Source organism: Komagataella phaffii, chromosome 2 (genome assembly GCF_000027005.1).
Source record: "Komagataella phaffii GS115 chromosome 2, complete sequence".
NCBI classification, from domain to species: domain Eukaryota; kingdom Fungi; phylum Ascomycota; class Pichiomycetes; order Pichiales; family Pichiaceae; genus Komagataella; species Komagataella phaffii.
The window spans coordinates 1,773,217-1,788,778 of record NC_012964.1 but is presented as its reverse complement, the minus strand read 5'-3'; the positions used below and the strand labels follow the sequence as shown (position 1 = coordinate 1,788,778).

General features: G+C 41.1%; 9 protein-coding genes across 9 annotated transcripts; 3 read left to right on the top strand and 6 right to left on the bottom strand.

Moving 5' to 3' along the window:
* Positions 1–270: 270 nt before the first annotated feature.
* On the bottom strand, positions 271–810 carry PAS_chr2-2_0313 (mitochondrial rhodanese-like protein; the record flags this gene model as incomplete). The annotated part of the gene is made up of 1 exon (XM_002491828.1): positions 271–810. One exon carries the CDS (start codon positions 808–810, stop codon positions 271–273), a length of 540 nt encoding a protein of 179 aa, XP_002491873.1.
* Positions 811–998: 188 nt separating this feature from the next.
* Positions 999–4,874, bottom strand: PAS_chr2-2_0314 (Glycerophosphocholine (GroPCho) phosphodiesterase; the record flags this gene model as incomplete). Its single annotated transcript, XM_002491827.1, has 3 exons — positions 999–1,629; positions 1,683–3,312; positions 3,347–4,874. The coding sequence occupies 3 exons, from the start codon at positions 4,872–4,874 to the stop codon at positions 999–1,001; spliced, it is 3,789 nt and encodes a 1,262-aa protein (XP_002491872.1).
* Positions 4,875–5,352: 478 nt separating this feature from the next.
* PAS_chr2-2_0315 (uncharacterized protein) lies at positions 5,353–7,224 on the bottom strand (the record flags this gene model as incomplete). The annotated part of the gene is made up of 1 exon (XM_002491826.1): positions 5,353–7,224. The coding sequence occupies one exon, from the start codon at positions 7,222–7,224 to the stop codon at positions 5,353–5,355; it is 1,872 nt and encodes a 623-aa protein (XP_002491871.1).
* Positions 7,225–7,453: 229 nt separating this feature from the next.
* On the bottom strand, positions 7,454–8,005 carry PAS_chr2-2_0316 (Soluble GTPase with a role in regulation of membrane traffic; the record flags this gene model as incomplete). Its single annotated transcript, XM_002491825.1, has 1 exon — positions 7,454–8,005. One exon carries the CDS (start codon positions 8,003–8,005, stop codon positions 7,454–7,456), a length of 552 nt encoding a protein of 183 aa, XP_002491870.1.
* Positions 8,006–8,211: 206 nt separating this feature from the next.
* On the bottom strand, positions 8,212–9,507 carry PAS_chr2-2_0317 (Prephenate dehydrogenase involved in tyrosine biosynthesis; the record flags this gene model as incomplete). Its single annotated transcript, XM_002491824.1, has 1 exon — positions 8,212–9,507. One exon carries the CDS (start codon positions 9,505–9,507, stop codon positions 8,212–8,214), a length of 1,296 nt encoding a protein of 431 aa, XP_002491869.1.
* Positions 9,508–9,691: 184 nt separating this feature from the next.
* PAS_chr2-2_0318 (Phosphomevalonate kinase, an essential cytosolic enzyme) lies at positions 9,692–11,005 on the top strand (the record flags this gene model as incomplete). The annotated part of the gene is made up of 1 exon (XM_002491823.1): positions 9,692–11,005. The coding sequence occupies one exon, from the start codon at positions 9,692–9,694 to the stop codon at positions 11,003–11,005; it is 1,314 nt and encodes a 437-aa protein (XP_002491868.1).
* A 251-nt stretch (positions 11,006–11,256) lies between these two features.
* PAS_chr2-2_0319 (Hypothetical protein) lies at positions 11,257–12,885 on the top strand (the record flags this gene model as incomplete). The annotated part of the gene is made up of 1 exon (XM_002491822.1): positions 11,257–12,885. One exon carries the CDS (start codon positions 11,257–11,259, stop codon positions 12,883–12,885), a length of 1,629 nt encoding a protein of 542 aa, XP_002491867.1.
* PAS_chr2-2_0320 (Actin-binding protein of the cortical actin cytoskeleton) lies at positions 12,870–14,513 on the bottom strand (the record flags this gene model as incomplete). The annotated part of the gene is made up of 1 exon (XM_002491821.1): positions 12,870–14,513. One exon carries the CDS (start codon positions 14,511–14,513, stop codon positions 12,870–12,872), a length of 1,644 nt encoding a protein of 547 aa, XP_002491866.1.
* Positions 14,514–14,706: 193 nt separating this feature from the next.
* PAS_chr2-2_0321 (Hypothetical protein) lies at positions 14,707–15,555 on the top strand (the record flags this gene model as incomplete). Its single annotated transcript, XM_002491820.1, has 1 exon — positions 14,707–15,555. One exon carries the CDS (start codon positions 14,707–14,709, stop codon positions 15,553–15,555), a length of 849 nt encoding a protein of 282 aa, XP_002491865.1.
* Between the last annotated feature and the right edge of the window lie 7 nt (positions 15,556–15,562).

The following is a 15,562-nucleotide window of genomic DNA, read 5'->3' as shown; positions in this document are numbered from 1 at the left end:
CTAATCTTACTTATCGCATATTTATAATTATTCTCTGGAGTATTCTACGTTGGTTCATGTTTTCAGACGAGTTTGGAAAAAAAATTAAGGTTAAATGTATAACGTTGCACATGAATTTTCTCGTAGGATGTCAAAGTCTTCCGTCTAATTTATCTTTTATGGGAAAATATATTAATCTTTAAATAAAAAAATTATATATTATATAACGAGAACAATTACTTATCCAAGTTCACATAACTATACCTAGACAGCTCGTAAAACGTCCAGCCTTCATTTCTTCTTGTCTTCATGGGCAACCCAATCTTCCCAAGAACCGATATAGTTACCTCTTTTCAGATACCCAAAAGTGCCCGCCAATTCCTCTGCAGCACTGGATCGAACTCCTCCTAGACAATAAAAAATCAGCTCCTTGTCCTTACTAGGCTTCTCAAATTCAAATGTATCCAAAAAGTCTTCTTTGGAGAGGTTTAGTGCTCCGGGTGATGATTTGAACGGAATGTTGACAGCCCCAGGTATGAAACCAGCTTTGTACTCATCAGGTTCTCTGACGTCCACCAGCACCACATTGCTGTCCGGAGCTTCAGTTATATCCTTTATTTGCTCATAATTGTACACTTTGGCTGGAGGTTCCTCAGTAATGATAGGCTGCTTGGAGTAGCTTCGAAACAAAAATACTGGGACTGCATACTTGTTGGTGGTACTTTGAACAAACAAGCTTGATACTGGAGTTCTTTGTGTTACCAATGCCGATCTCCTGAGATTGGTTAGCAGGTTAGTTCTGACTATGGATCGGGTTATTAATCTTGACATTGCTTAACCAGTATGATGAGAGAAAGATCAGTGTGGCTTCAATAAAATTCGAGCTAGGAAAAAAAATCACAGGAAGCCTAGAGAGAGAGGGATGCACTATCCTGGCATAGTGAACTGGGGGAACAAAGACTACAAAAACCAAGCTGCGTAATAATAGCTTTTTTTTGTTCTTTTGAATTCAGCTAAATCTATACATCTTCAGCTTGTTGTTCCTCGTTCTCACGATTTCGTAGTCCTTCACGAACAGCAAGAACACTATCTACAATAACAGCATCAACTCCTGCTTTCACTTGCAGATTGGCATTGGCGGGTTCGTTGTTCATTACTCCATAAGTAACGCAAACTAATCCAGAAGCTTTGACAACGGCCGCTAATCTAGGTGCCCGGATAATTGTCTCAGAAGCAGATACTATGCCCAAAAGGTTCCATTTTCTTGCAAACCTGATAGCGCTTTGAAGAGAAGCAGCTCTGATATCAGCCATTTGCTGTGTTCCACTTTCGGTTAGGAACAAAATTGGGATAGAAGGCTGTTTCAGAGATAAAAGAATACAGATATCAGGGTGAAATGAGGAGAAAATAATATCCCTTCCTTCAGCGTTCTCGTAAACAACCTTTAAAACTGTGTCAACCCAATGATTTAGATCATGGAAAATCAGACTCATCTCTTCCTCTTGGGCTTCGTCCAGCATTGGATACTTACATTCAATATTGAATCCAACGTTTTTTGGCAATTTTTTAAATAGTTGCTCCAAAGTGACAAATGGTGAAGCGATCGAAGTTCCTCTACTGTTACCTTTGAACTTGTTGGCTTTCCAAGTCCTGGTTAGCTTCATTCTGTGATTACAAAAAAGGGGTTAAAGTCATCAGAGTACTGCTCCAAGTCTTCGTTTTCACTTGATTTGGATCTGTGTGAAAGGATGCCAGCATCGACAGAAGACATGGCCCTACCTCGCCTGCTCAAATTATTTCTTGACTTTAACAGAACATTGTCATCAAGAGTTTCGCCTCTATCATTACTCTTGCGGAATAATCCATGGGGTTGGTTCAATCCCAGGAATTGCTCAGCTGTCAGCTCATACATTGGAACATCAAGCCCAGTTTCTGCAACCAGGAAATCATGATAGACTACAGGTATATTGTCCTTTGTCAATTGAACATCAAACTCCACATATGACGCACCCAATGAAGCGGCCGCAATAAATGATTCCACTGTGTTTTCTCCGAGTTGTAGCGAGTTGCGGCTATTGCTATTCTTTCCCAACCCCCTGTGACCAATAAGCCTGGTAGATACTAATGACTTCCAGTACGTTTCGGTTCTATCAAATGTGAGTTTTGGGTGAGTAAAAGCATTCACAAGTTTGTACTCGAACCTTACTGATCCCAAGACCTCTAGAGAATCAGACTCTAGAATTGGAACGGTAATAACGTTGTTCAAAGATCTATAATTTGTTCCAACAGAAGTATAAGCACTTGATAGTAAAGCGACTGCTCTTCCTAAAACCTTCTTGTCCGGGTGCTGGTGTTTATTTGCTTCTGAACCATTCTCGTGCTGCTTATAATCAATATAAAAGGCATCTCTGTTTCTATTCATATCAAAAGAATAGGTAGGTACAATGTCAAAGTAAATAATCATATTCTCTGCTTCCTGCTTCGAACACTTAAATGTAATTGGATCTGTAGCGCTTCCATGAGTATCATCCAGTGGAAGATCTAGGACAACAGGATGATTCTCATGAGAAAGTCTCTCAGGTGGTCTAATTACAACCGACAAAGCCGTATCCAGTTCCGTCGCATAAGCCTTAGAGATCGGCACTCTTTTCAAGTCAATTGCTTCATGGGTATCCCGCAAATCCGTTGTTCCTAGAGTTATGAGAACGATTGCTTCATCAGGGTTTAAGTACATATGTCCAAATGACTTTATTGGAACTGGTGATGGTGATTGTTTACTTCGTTCCTTCAGGTTCAAATTGCTTTTGAAAGCCTTGTAAACCTTAGAAGTCTCGTCATTGAGACTGGTTGTTCTATTTTCAGCCCTGCTAGTAGAATTATTTCGATCTGGGAGAACGTCTATACTTGAAGTACTTGTCAATTCCAAGTCATAGATTCCTGGAGCTTCCGAAGGTCTAACGGGTAGTGGGGATCCTGGGGCAAAAATGCTATGAGTAGAACTCTGGGGAGATATTGTTCCTTCTGATTCAGAGCCAAGTCTCAGTTTTTCGACGTCCCCTTCCTTGAATTTTTCATTTTCTTTCTCTCTTAGTTTGTCCTTCTCCTTCTCCCTCTTGATTTCTTCGAAAGGATCGTAATCCGCTGGGGTTAAAATTGGAGCAAGAGATGGATGGCCTCTCAAGCAGGCGTGTTCTCTTGGAGTCCACCCACTGTCATCCACAACATCAATTTTTGCTCCATAGCTGATCAAAAGCTTCACAATATCTTCCAGCCCTTCAGATGCAGCAATAAACAAAGGAGTCCCACCCAAAACTTGATTCACCAATTTCTGTGCTAGCATTGTTTTCTAGAAGAAATTTAACGGAACTCAAGAGATTCAAATGGCAAGCAATGTATAATGCCGTCTCGTTATTCTCAGGATTCTGAAAATCAATGTTAATCCCTTGACAACTCAGAAGAAGCTTCATTAATGGAGGGGAACTTAATCTTGAGGCTATAAGCAGAAGTTTGGGACAGGCAAGGGGCACATTTTCCCCCATTGCATTCACTAAAACTTCTGATGTCAATGGGTGCTTGCCTAAAACTGATAGATGTAACGGGGTCAAATGGTCTGAATCCCCCCAGACCGATATATCATCGATTGAAACATTATCGAGCCACATTCCCCACCTTTTAAGACACTGTACAATAATATTGGTCACTTCTCTCAGCCCGTACTGCGCAGCATAATGCAAAGGTGTTCTCTTATAATTATCCCTCTGTAAAATGCCGAACTTCAAGTGTTCTGGGATTTTTTGAAAGATGTAAAGTAATCCATTGGGGGAATCATTGGAGTTGATACCATCCGGTCCAAAAGATCCAAGACGTCGACTTTGATGGATTTCGTCGGGAGTCATAGCAGGTTGGAATGATAAGTGCTGTTTCTTCATTTCCTTGCGCAATTCCGAAGCTTTAGCATATTGTTTTCCCAATGCAATGACATGGTGGTGAAAGAAATTACGACCACTGATATCGGATTTGTCACCCAGTATCGGAATAGCGACAATGATCAAATCGATGCATTTGTATTTAGTCTTCAAGGCAGCTTTATTGAGCAAAGAGATTAGTAACTTCATCGGAATTCTGTCAAACGACTGATTCTCTTTGATTAATCGTCTCTTAAGACCTTCAGAATCATCATTTTCAATGTAGGATACGTAAATGTCCAATGCATTCAAAGCACTCTGCTTTTCTTTCGATTGTTGCTTTAAGACTGTGTCAATGGACAGATCTTTCAAATCCATCTTTAAACTTGTAGCACTTGAGGGAGACAACTTTTCTAAGCAAGGACCATACTCAGTCAAATATTTATTTATGGTATTCAAATGACGAAGAATATCAAATTCGTTGGCAAATGACAGAGGATAGACTCTAGAGTTCAAAAACTGGCTTTGACAGGTAGTTCCTACCTTCTTATCCAGTTTCTTAAGAATTTTCACAAATCCTCTCTTGTTGAGCTCACCATACCATTTAAGATTACGAAAGTCAGATCTCAAACTAATGAGTACGTTCAAAAGTTCGTCTAGCTCTTCCTCTTCGATATTTTGGTTTTGACTATCAGAAAAGACGCTAATAATGGAAATGATTTTTTTTAATCTTCTCTCATACTCAGAATACTGCTTGTTAAAAAAGTCGTCAACATTTTCAATATTCCTATCCAGATCAAAAAAGAACTTGGCCAAATGCGTTTTGATAGTTTCGTTTTTGAGTAAACCAACCGAATCGACTTCCTGAGATCTCAATTGCTGTAATTCAAAGCTGATACGTTTTATTTGCTTCTTAAGGCCTTTATAGTTCATATAGGCACCAGACCACTCTGGTATCTGATGACCTATAAAGGTCTTGCCAAACTTCATGCCGTATAGGAAACGTGCCTAGTGGTGGCTTCTTCTGTGAAAGGTAGGCCTTGGGGTTTGGGGTTTATATTCTTGCATAGAGAAGAGCACGTGAGAAGCATGTGGGGCTGGATAATGTCGCTTACGTAATCGGTAGCCGTTAGCATGTGTTGTGTCTCCGCGATCCGATCTGAGCTAATCTTGAGTAATCTACTATGATCTATAATAACTGCTTCGTCTAGCTAAATTGCCGTCTAATAGTTGGGAGATAATCCGTCAGATTTAACAAGGTTGTAGATCTTATTATCGTTAGTAACAGGGTCAACTTTTTTCGGGAATAATTTTGTACTTACATCTTGAACCGAAGCGTGTATAAACTGTCGCACTTCAAAGACTAGCCAGACTTTAACCATAGATACCGTGTTCTTGTTCTTAAGTATCATTTTACCATCTTTGAAACCTAGTTTTCTTAGAACTGGTAGAGAGCTAACGGGTTAGTCTAATAGGTAGGAAATCCAAGGGTCCAACCATATACATACCTGGCAAATAGATCAAGTTCTGGATCCAACTGTCTTCCAATTCCTTCAAGTAAAAGAATTGCCACAATAACGGTGACAAAATCTCCTTCCATTCTAACATGATGTTGTCGTACCATGCCGAGGACTTGGTCCAGCAAGTCCCCAATTGATACACTACCTAATGTGAAAGTTCGTTCTCGTATTCTGTCTACCAACTTTTCAACTTTGAGAGCAAATATTTCTTTATTTATTGCAGTTTCTGGGGTTCGTGATCGTTCAATCATCAGTTCGCCGGCCTTGTATCCATCGAATTCGCTGAGGGCATTAAATAGTTCAATGAAATTTATTCTATCTGTTTCATTAAGTTCTGTTACCAATCCTGTATCAATGAAGCAAACTTCGGGATGATAACCCTCTTTATGGAGCGTCTCTAATCGGTCTTCAAGCTCTGGTATTGATAGTTTGTTCAGCTGTACAGAAAGTTGATCAATTTCCTCCTCCGTTGAGTATTTTTTTGGATGAATCTGATGCTCGCCAGCCTGGTAGAATCTCACCATTATGTTCCCTGGATGAAGGTCAGCATGAACAAAGTTATCCAAGATCAGCATTTGTAAAAAGGCATCAAGAAGCTTGTCACTAGTCTCTTTGGTGATGCCTTTTCCAAAAGTGGACTTACATTTCAGCAATTTCTGCATGGATACACCTTGCATATACTCCTCTACTAGAACTTCTCTCCCACTGAACTTCATATACGAGTTCGGGAACTTGACGCTTTCTCTACCAGCAAACTTTGCTTGGAAGTATTTCAGATTTATCCCTTCTATGCGCAGATCTAACTGGATACGCATCAGTATGGAAAATTGTTCAACCTCATCGGGTAAACTTAACCACTCCATTGTAGGCATATAGTTGATAATGTTTGCAAAAACGTTCATAATTTTTAGATCTCGGTGTACTTTCATTTCTACGCCTGGATGTATCACCTTAACGGCGACCCATGGATTAGTTGGGTGATGGTTTTCAAAGCTGGTTGCTGACCTTAATCCTTTGCTGTCGGTTGTACTTAACTCAAAATACTGTTCGTCTTCGGTCACCTTGTTATCTTCCAAAACTTGAGAGTTAAGCTTCCCACGATACACTTGTGCTATAGCTCCACAGCCCAAAGGGACCTCGTCAAAGTGGTCAAAAATGTGATCAAATGGAAGCCCAAAAGTTTTCTCTAAAATACGCTTTGTCTGATGAAGTGGGTGAGGACGGGCATTAGCATGCAACTTTCCTAATTCATTACATAGTTCCTCAGGGAATATATCTGTCCTAGATGCTGCCCATTGTCCTAATTTGATAAAAGAAGGACCTGCGAGTTCGGCTGAAAACTTGATATACTTGTACCATAAGATTGCTCCGGATTTTTCATTGCTACGATCATGTCGTCGATGCCCAAACCAAACAATTGGCCTTAACAAAAGAATAGGAGAAAAAAGAATGGTCAGTTCTATTAGTCGTCCCACAGTAACCAACGGTTCCCAAACGTAATCCACCAGAAAAAACTTAAGCTTGGTTAACCACCCAAAACGCTTCATCTGTTGCGCTCTAACTTTACGGTTCTGCTCTTCAAGTTCTTTCATAGAAGCGTCAAACAATCCTCTTTCAAGAGTGTCAGAATCCTTGTCTGCCTTCAATAGGTGCCTATTTGATAGCAACTGATCGTTTTTGAAGAGACCTTTGTATAATGGAGAATCATTTTTGTAATGTTGATTGGAGTAGTAAACCAACGCTGTTGAGCTACCCAAAATCAATCCAAATCGCCTGAACGCATTCCTTGAAGGATTTAACGAAATTCTTAGTCGGTTCATTTGTGGAATGAACGATTTGAATAGCAGAACTAAAGTAGAGAGCAACCGATGATCAACAAGTGACTGGTAGGGAACGATCTACCGAAGGCTGGTGGGAGCGTGTGGATATAATCGCGAGCATGTAGGAAGGGCTATTTAGTTGATCCATGCTCCGAAAGAACCATCTACATAAAACTACTCGAGACGGGCAATTAATAAATCTTTTATAACATACCGTTTCATATATACTCTACATCTGCTCCTCCTTTATGACATCTATCAGCCAGTCTAAACCTTCGGTCAAACCTTCACCCTTGATCGCACTACTTGCCACGATACTCCAACTTCGATCTTTCAATGCAACCAAATTCAAAGCTTTGGAGACTTCCGAGGCTCCTAGAGCACCAGCTTGATCTTGTTTATTTGCAAAAACTAATAGGGCGCTGTCAGAAAGTTCTTCTTCCTTCAGCATTGTATGTAGTTCATCCCTAGCTGTTTCTAATCTCTCTTTGTCGGTGGAATCAACCACGAAAATAACAGCCGCTGTGTCCGCATAGTAACATCTCCAGTAAGGTCTAATACTGGTTTGACCTCCTAAATCCCACATATTGATCGATATATTTTTATATTTTAGTGTTTCTACATTGAAGCCAATAGTAGGTTTTGTTTTTATTACTTCCCCCATTTGCAACATGTAAAGAATAGTTGTCTTTCCAGCACCATCCAATCCCAATAAAAGAATTCGAATCTCCTTATTGACACCCCAGAGCTTTCCAAAAATGCCACTGAACACGTTTCCCATTTCGTGGAGAATTGATTGAAGATGATCAATGAAGTGAAGTAGGTTGAGTTGTAGTATAACTGGAGATGCCAGCGAAAAGATGAGACAAAATATTATCTTTCTCGAAGGTAATCTACCTGGGCGGGGGTGGTAGAACATGGGGGGGGGGGGGCAAAAGTCAAAAAAAATTGTGCTCTGTCCAAGAAAGAGATCAAAAAGCCATTTCTCTATTGGGCTCTCTCTAGAATCTTCTTGGCCATTTCATTGCCCAAACGATTGGCTTCAGGTAACATTGGCTTGAAAAATTCCTGAGTCTTTTCAAATTCTCTCTTATATCCGCTAAAATCTCCATTGGAGACGATCTGCGACCAGTTTCTAGCAGCAATAATAAACTCCAAGTCATCATGACGGAATTCTGTATTGGTTATAGCACAATCCAAAGCCTCATCTAGTAGATTTGGAGTACAAAATAGGTACTCAGTAACTCCCAAAAATGTTCGAAACACTGGCGTGGAGCAGATCATGTGGTCATAAGGAACTATGTTGAGCATGCTCCAACTATCCACAATCGCCAGAAGAGATAAGTGTGAATTGGGTTGCTTGCCTTCTGGAGGCTCCTTGCTCAATGAAAATTGCTGAAGTATGTTATCGTCTAATAGGAGCTGGTGCTTCTCTCCCAGGTGTCCAAACACCTTTTGTTTAGCCGTGTATATCCTCTCTCGAAGCTCCTTATCTTTTCCTTGGATCATGAGTGTGAAGAGATCAGAGCATGATGTGGCATATCTCAATATCTGAGCGTGAGCTGAGGGGTTGGTGATAGCCAATCCAGCATACACATGCCACTTATTAGAGTAGATTCTTAGGGAGATATTAATTTTAGCATTCTCAATACCGCCTATCCATTTTGGAACCTCCCAGGGATATTGATTACTAGCATGCCATGCTACACCCATACTGAGAAAAGCGGCATGGGTAACTGCTTGTGTGTCCGCAGTTATCTTATCGTGTTCCTCGCAAGTAAGATACACAAGCTTGGATTTTAAGCAAGACATCAACAGGTTAACAAATTGTTGACTCTCATCGCTAGAGCGGTGTTGAATGATTACCAGTGGTTGGCCAGTAGTATCAACTTTTGGTCCATGCAACGAATGTACACTGATTATCTCCACATCAGGTGGTAAGTGACGCTCAAAACTTCGAATCTCTTGATACTTGCAAGATGTCTGGCCGCCGACAATGGCGTTCAATTTGGTAGACGGGCCATACATTGCTACTATCTTGTCAATGTGCTCAGCCTCGACTGAATATATGATATAGTCACTGATTCTTGAAACATAATGGCCATTTTGTACTATCTGAAAGTCTTTAATCTCCTCTTTAAGCTTAGGGTAATTCTCTTCTCTATCACATCCGATCACCTTCCACCCTGCTTCAGTGAACCTCCTTGCGTACATCATTCCCATGTCACCAAGGCCAATGATTCCAATTATCTTGGTCTGTTTCCACAATTCTTCTTGTGACATGATGATTATGGAAGCAGAGAATCCGGGGAGTTTACTGTTCACGAAAGTTAAGCACCAGCCGATATTTGTGTGCTTCGCGCTCACAACGGTCGGTGGACAGATCAAGATACAACTCTAGGTTCGGGAAAACTAGTCGTGAAGTGTCCATCCGGTACTAAGTTGTCAATCCTTGAAAGAAGCATTAATGAAAGCTTTCAGCGCTCCGAGCAAAGCCCTGTTGGCTGGTGGCTACCTTGTTCTTGATGCCAACTACAGTTCGTTTGTGATCGCTTTGTCTGCTAGAATGGGAGCTACAATAGATTCAGATTCCACTGGGCCAACAAATACCATTTTCGTACAATCTCCACAATTCGAAGGAAAATGGTCCTATACTTATAAGGATGGAGTTTTGAGCTCTTTAGGCAAAAGAAATCCATTTATTGAAAGTACCATGGAGGCGGTGTTTGCATTTCTGAGCCCTTCAACTTTTCATTGCATTAATATTACCATTTACTCTGATCCTGAATATCATTCTCAGGAAGACACAGTCGTAAGATTCAGCAGAAACGGAAGAAAGTTTCTTTTCCATGAAAAAGATATTTCTAAGGTTCCCAAGACAGGATTAGGTTCAAGTGCTGGTTTGGTGACGGTCCTGACCACTGCTTTGTTGGCAGAATTCTCCAAAATTGATCTAGAATCAATGACAGATCTTAAAACAATTCATAACTTGGCCCAGATAGCCCATTGTAAAGCACAAGGAAAAATTGGTTCCGGATTTGATGTTGCTTCAGCTACTTTTGGGTCCATTGTCTACAGAAGGTTTGATCCAATGCTAATCGATGGCGTTGCTTTTGAACAGCATCAAATAAAAGATGTTGTTCTTCAAGACTGGAGAATGGTGGCTGAAAAATGTGCTCTCCCTGGAGGCATAAAATTGTTGATGGGTGATGTCATGGGTGGCTCAGAAACTCCCAAGTTGGTTTCCAAAGTTTTGCAATGGCGACGAGATAAACCAGAGGAATCTTACGAGTTGTGGAAGAAACTTGATGAAGCCAATATGTCATTGATTGAAAGCTTAAATCAACTAGCTACAAGTTCAAACTATACTGATCTGCTGCATTTCATGTCTTTGCATTCTGCGAATAGCATTACAAAGTTGAATAATAACTCCAGGAATTTTTTGGAATCCAAACCTCTCTTGAACGTGATCAATTCATTTCAACATATTAGAAAGCAATTACGGATAATGGGTGAGAAAACTGGTGCTGACATCGAACCGCCTTCCCAAACTCAGTTACTAAATGAGTGCTCCGATATTCCTGGAGTCTTTGGGGGCGTAGTTCCTGGTGCTGGTGGGTTTGATGCTATTTGTCTCTTAGTAGTAAGAAGTGCCATCGACGATATTATCCAGACAACTAAGAAAAATCCTGCGTTCGACTCTGTCACTTGGTTAGATTTAGAAGAAGAGTCTGAGGGTGTACAAGAAGAAAACGTCCAGAGCTATTTATTTGCAGAATAGAACTAGAGGAGAAAGAAAAGTAATTTCATATACGAGAGGATCTGACATCAAAAGTTGAAGTAAAGACGCCCCAAAACTGTTTTTTTTTCACCGCTTATTATGGCTGATTCACTTTTTTTCAAGAGAATGACACATTCAACGACTCATCCAAACTCTATTCACCTCATCTGAATTTTTCATCTCCTCTTTTCTTTTGTCCACAAGTCACAGCCATAAATAGTTAACTTTATATTTTCGAGATTAGTTATCACATGTCAAGAAAAGCGATGTATATATGGGGCACAAACCCGTACTGTTCCGCCAACACCAACCAAACACAAGCTATGTCTGAAACTCATCTGTTTGCGTTAGTTCATGGGCTTTGGGGTGGTCCCAATCATTTGCAAGTAATTGAACAGGCCATCAAAGATGCGTTTGATGATGACTCTTATCACGTTCTCAGACCTTCCAACTTCGCTTTCTTTAAGACATATGATGGGATAGAGGTCTGTGGGAACAAGGTAATCGAGGCGTTGTTTTCAGAAATCGAATTGCTGTCTGAGCAGGATATCAAAGTCACTAAAATAAGTTTTGTTGGTTACTCCTTGGGAGGTTTGATTGCCCGTTACTGTATCGGAGAGTTATATCGACTCGGAGTATTTGACAAGATAGAACCAGTGATTTTCACAACATTCGCCACTCCACACATGGGCGTTCGTTTTTGGGATAGTTCAATCAAATCATCCACCGCAAACTTTTTAGGTTCCACGGTATTGGGTCAGACGGGAAGAGACCTATTCCTGCATAACTCTGATATGCTACTCCAATTAGCTGATCCCGAGGATGTTTACTACAAGGGATTGGACCTTTTCCAGAAGAAAATTTTACTTGCCAACATACGAAATGATAGGACAGTGGCATTCTATACCTCCTATATTACCACGTTTACGCCATTTAGCAAGTGGAGCGGAATCAAGTTAAAATACGTTGACGATACGCCTCATGTATCTATTGGTTCTCATAAACCTACCGCACCCAGATTAGTAGATTTGCAAAACTCGTATCGGGTTGAAGAGCTGAAAAAGGGCTACACCTTGGAGACTGTCATCCAATACTCTGCTATTTTAATGGTAATAATGGTAATTCTACCATTTTGGATTCCTGTTGTTTTTATTGCGACGTGTTTTGGAACTTTGCAAAGCTACGTACGGCTTCGGTTTCAGCTGTCTTCCAATAACTTAGAAACAGTTTGGAGTAAGATTCGAAGTGTATTGTATGGAAACTCGGATCACATGCATTCAAAGCATCACAAAAGCTTGAAGGACCACCAGAAAATGCACCAGTCAGAAGGAAGAGAAAATCATATTTCTGAGATGGTTGGAACGATACTGGAAGATACTCTACAATTAGATAAAAAGCTTGGCGAAGCTCGTAGTGATAACTTGGATTTGAATGACTTCAACGCCGAATCTGACGGCGAATCTGAAGCCCAATCTGAATCCGAGTCTGATTATGGTCAAAGTTCAGGTTCCCCCCTTTTAGAGAACCCGGTTAAAGTTCAATCGTCAAATTCTATACACAACAATGATGTTGTAAGATTTAATTTTAGAGATTTTGCCAAAGCCATCCAGTACGTCAACGAACACTTCAATGGAGATTCAGAAGTTCCACTGTTCACTGAAGAGTTTGAAATTCCATTTGACGAAGACAGGAAAACAATACATTACCACCTCAACCAACTAGATTGGATCAAAATTCCCGTTTATATAGACACATTCAATTCGCATGGTGGAATTATTGCTAGAAGGGGTGTCAAGACTAATCCCCGTGGGACTGCTACAGTATACTTTTGGGTTTCACTTGTGAAGGATTACTTAGATACAACTCAAGCGGAGACATAATTAGAAGGAAACAACCCTTTTTGCCCGCCTACTTGGCCCAGCCACCAGTCATCGTCAGGCTGGTCAAGGACTTCTATCTTGTCACCTTCCTTGAAAGTCAATTCATTGTCTTCGGCAGCATCATAATCGTACTCAGCTACCACTATCTTACGTTTTGGTGACTGAGATCGTGGAGCAGGAGGGGGAGGAACAGGTTTTTTGTTGGATGGTACAACGGATACCTCTTTGACATAGCTGGCTACAAAGAGACCTTTCTCTCCCTTGGAATTGACACCAATCCACCATTCTTCATCAACTTTTTCAATTTCAACAATCAGCTCACCTTCAGTAATAGAAATTTCGTTATCTTCTTCTGCAGTATAGTCGTATAAAGCCGTGGCTTGAGTAGTGGAGGGCGTCTTCGTACTTTCAACCTCGGGCTCTTGCTCTAACTCAGGCTCTGATTCTGGTTCCGGTTCTTGCTCTGGCTCCAGTTCTGGTGCTGGCTCTGATTCTGGTTCTGGCTCTTGCTCTGCTTCAGGTTCTGGTTCCGACTCTTGCTCTTGCTCATACTCAAATTCTGGTTCTGGTTCTGGTTCTGGTTCGGACTCCTCCTCTCTCTTAGGTGCATCAGGCTCATCTTCCAATGAGGAAGACTTTAGTTGAGTTATGACGTCTTCCTCTGGAGAGTCAGCTTTCTTAAACTTTCCCTTCTTCTCAGCCCACAGTTGAGCAGGGGTCTTCCCATTTTCAGCACCAAAGTTACGAGATAATCCTCCAATTACATTGTCAGACTTTTTAGGCAAACCGCTGATTATGGGAGCTTTTGTGCCAAAAACAGGGGTCTTCACAGGAGGTGCCGGTTTGAAAGGAGCGGATTTAGTCTTAACCACAGAGATGGGCTCCTTTACTAACAGCGGTGCTTCTCTATTTCCCTCTTTTCTTATCGCATCGAGATCGACCTTGGGGTGAGGTTTGTATGAAGAAACAGGCTTCTCCAATGGTTTCTCAGTAAAGTCCCTTACCTCAACTTCTTTTTCTCCATCCCAATCGTCCTCATCCTCATCATTGGTTGAAGATGACGGTGTTTTCTTAGAAGGTACGACAGGTGCCTTTTTGGGAATAGAAGGGGCAATTTTAGGCTTTACCACCGATGAGGCCTCCTCGGGTTTTCTGAACGATTGAGGCTTAGGCTTTGGGTTTGAGGACTTACCGGAGGTGTACTGGATGGAGTATCTGGCACCGGCAGCATCAGAAACTGTCTTTAAAATGTCCTTGACGTCCAAATCATCAGAGTCCCTGGCAGTGATCTGAACGTGGTAACCACGCATGATCTTTGCAACCTCCCCAAAATTGGCACCAAACGAGGAACGAGATTTGAAGGGTGCTGTATCTGGACACCAACCCAGTAAAACCAACTTGTACACATCTGATCCAGGAGGATTGACCTTGGCAAGCCCATATTGGACCTTACCCTCTTCAAACTCCTGCAAAAAATCGGTGATATCCCCATCACCCAGTGTGGAGGGGACCAGGGTAGCTTTCTCCGACGTAAAAACAGCATATGTTACGTTGTCTTTGGAAAGGACAACTTTGTCATAATACTCTTGGATCTTTTTGGAATGGGCAGCAACGTCTAGTCTCTCCATTATCAGTGTTTATCGGTTTTAGTAATGGTCAGTTTTGATCGGAATGAAAGAGTGATGATGTGGTGCTTGAACGACATTAGAGTTGGTCACATGACATCGAACGTGATCAACTGTTTATGCAGTTTCATTTTCTCTCTATTGACAAAAGAGAAACGCGTTTTGTCCACCAACCTCAAAGTAATCATTATCACCTATGGACTCTCCAAATACAGATACAATTGAACAACCCCCTAAAGACTCGGATGTTGCCTTTATCTCAGATAATAAAGATATTGTGGTAAACTTGGATGAAGATTTAGACGACTACGATGGTGATATACAAAGTGTTTCTTTAGTTAAAACTACTTCCTTCACGCAAGGAACGGGAAACGTCACTATGACACCAGTGAATGGCTCTACTGGGGCCTTCAAAGACCTAAATCCAGGTTCCTATAATCATTTGGAGCTGGAATACGACTCATTCAGTGGATCTTTAGCTGATAATGTGAAAAGGGTTCCAGCTGAGGGACTAGCATTAAGGACTGATGATGAAAATGAGGAGGCTGATCATCAGAAGGACCATGATGGTTTGACAAAGGATAGTCGCCTGATTTCTGAGCAATTGGTAGACGAAGAGGCCAATATCGCCCTGGAAGTGAAGAAAAACAGAGAAATAATAGAACCAAAGCTACAATTCCGAAACCTTTCGTCGCAATTCACTGCAACTAAGATTGATTCCGATAGAGTTGAAAGTTTGGGAGAGCAAAAACTGTCAAGTTTACAGGAAAAACATGAGGAGTTAGTAAATCAAATACTCAAAATCGAACGAGAGTTAGAATTTGTGGATAGCCTTTTGCCCTCTGGGTCTAATTACCTTAACACGCCAGAAGGGAAACAACTAGCAAAGCTCAAAGTGGCTAGAGATAAACTGTTCGATAAATGTGAGCTTCTCAAAAAGGAAAAGTATGAACTCAGCATCAAAATAAACTACAAGTGGAAAAAAATACATGGTATTGATGGTTCTGACAAAACCGAGTTCTGGGTGCGTGGGGTCAGCAACTAACGTTAGA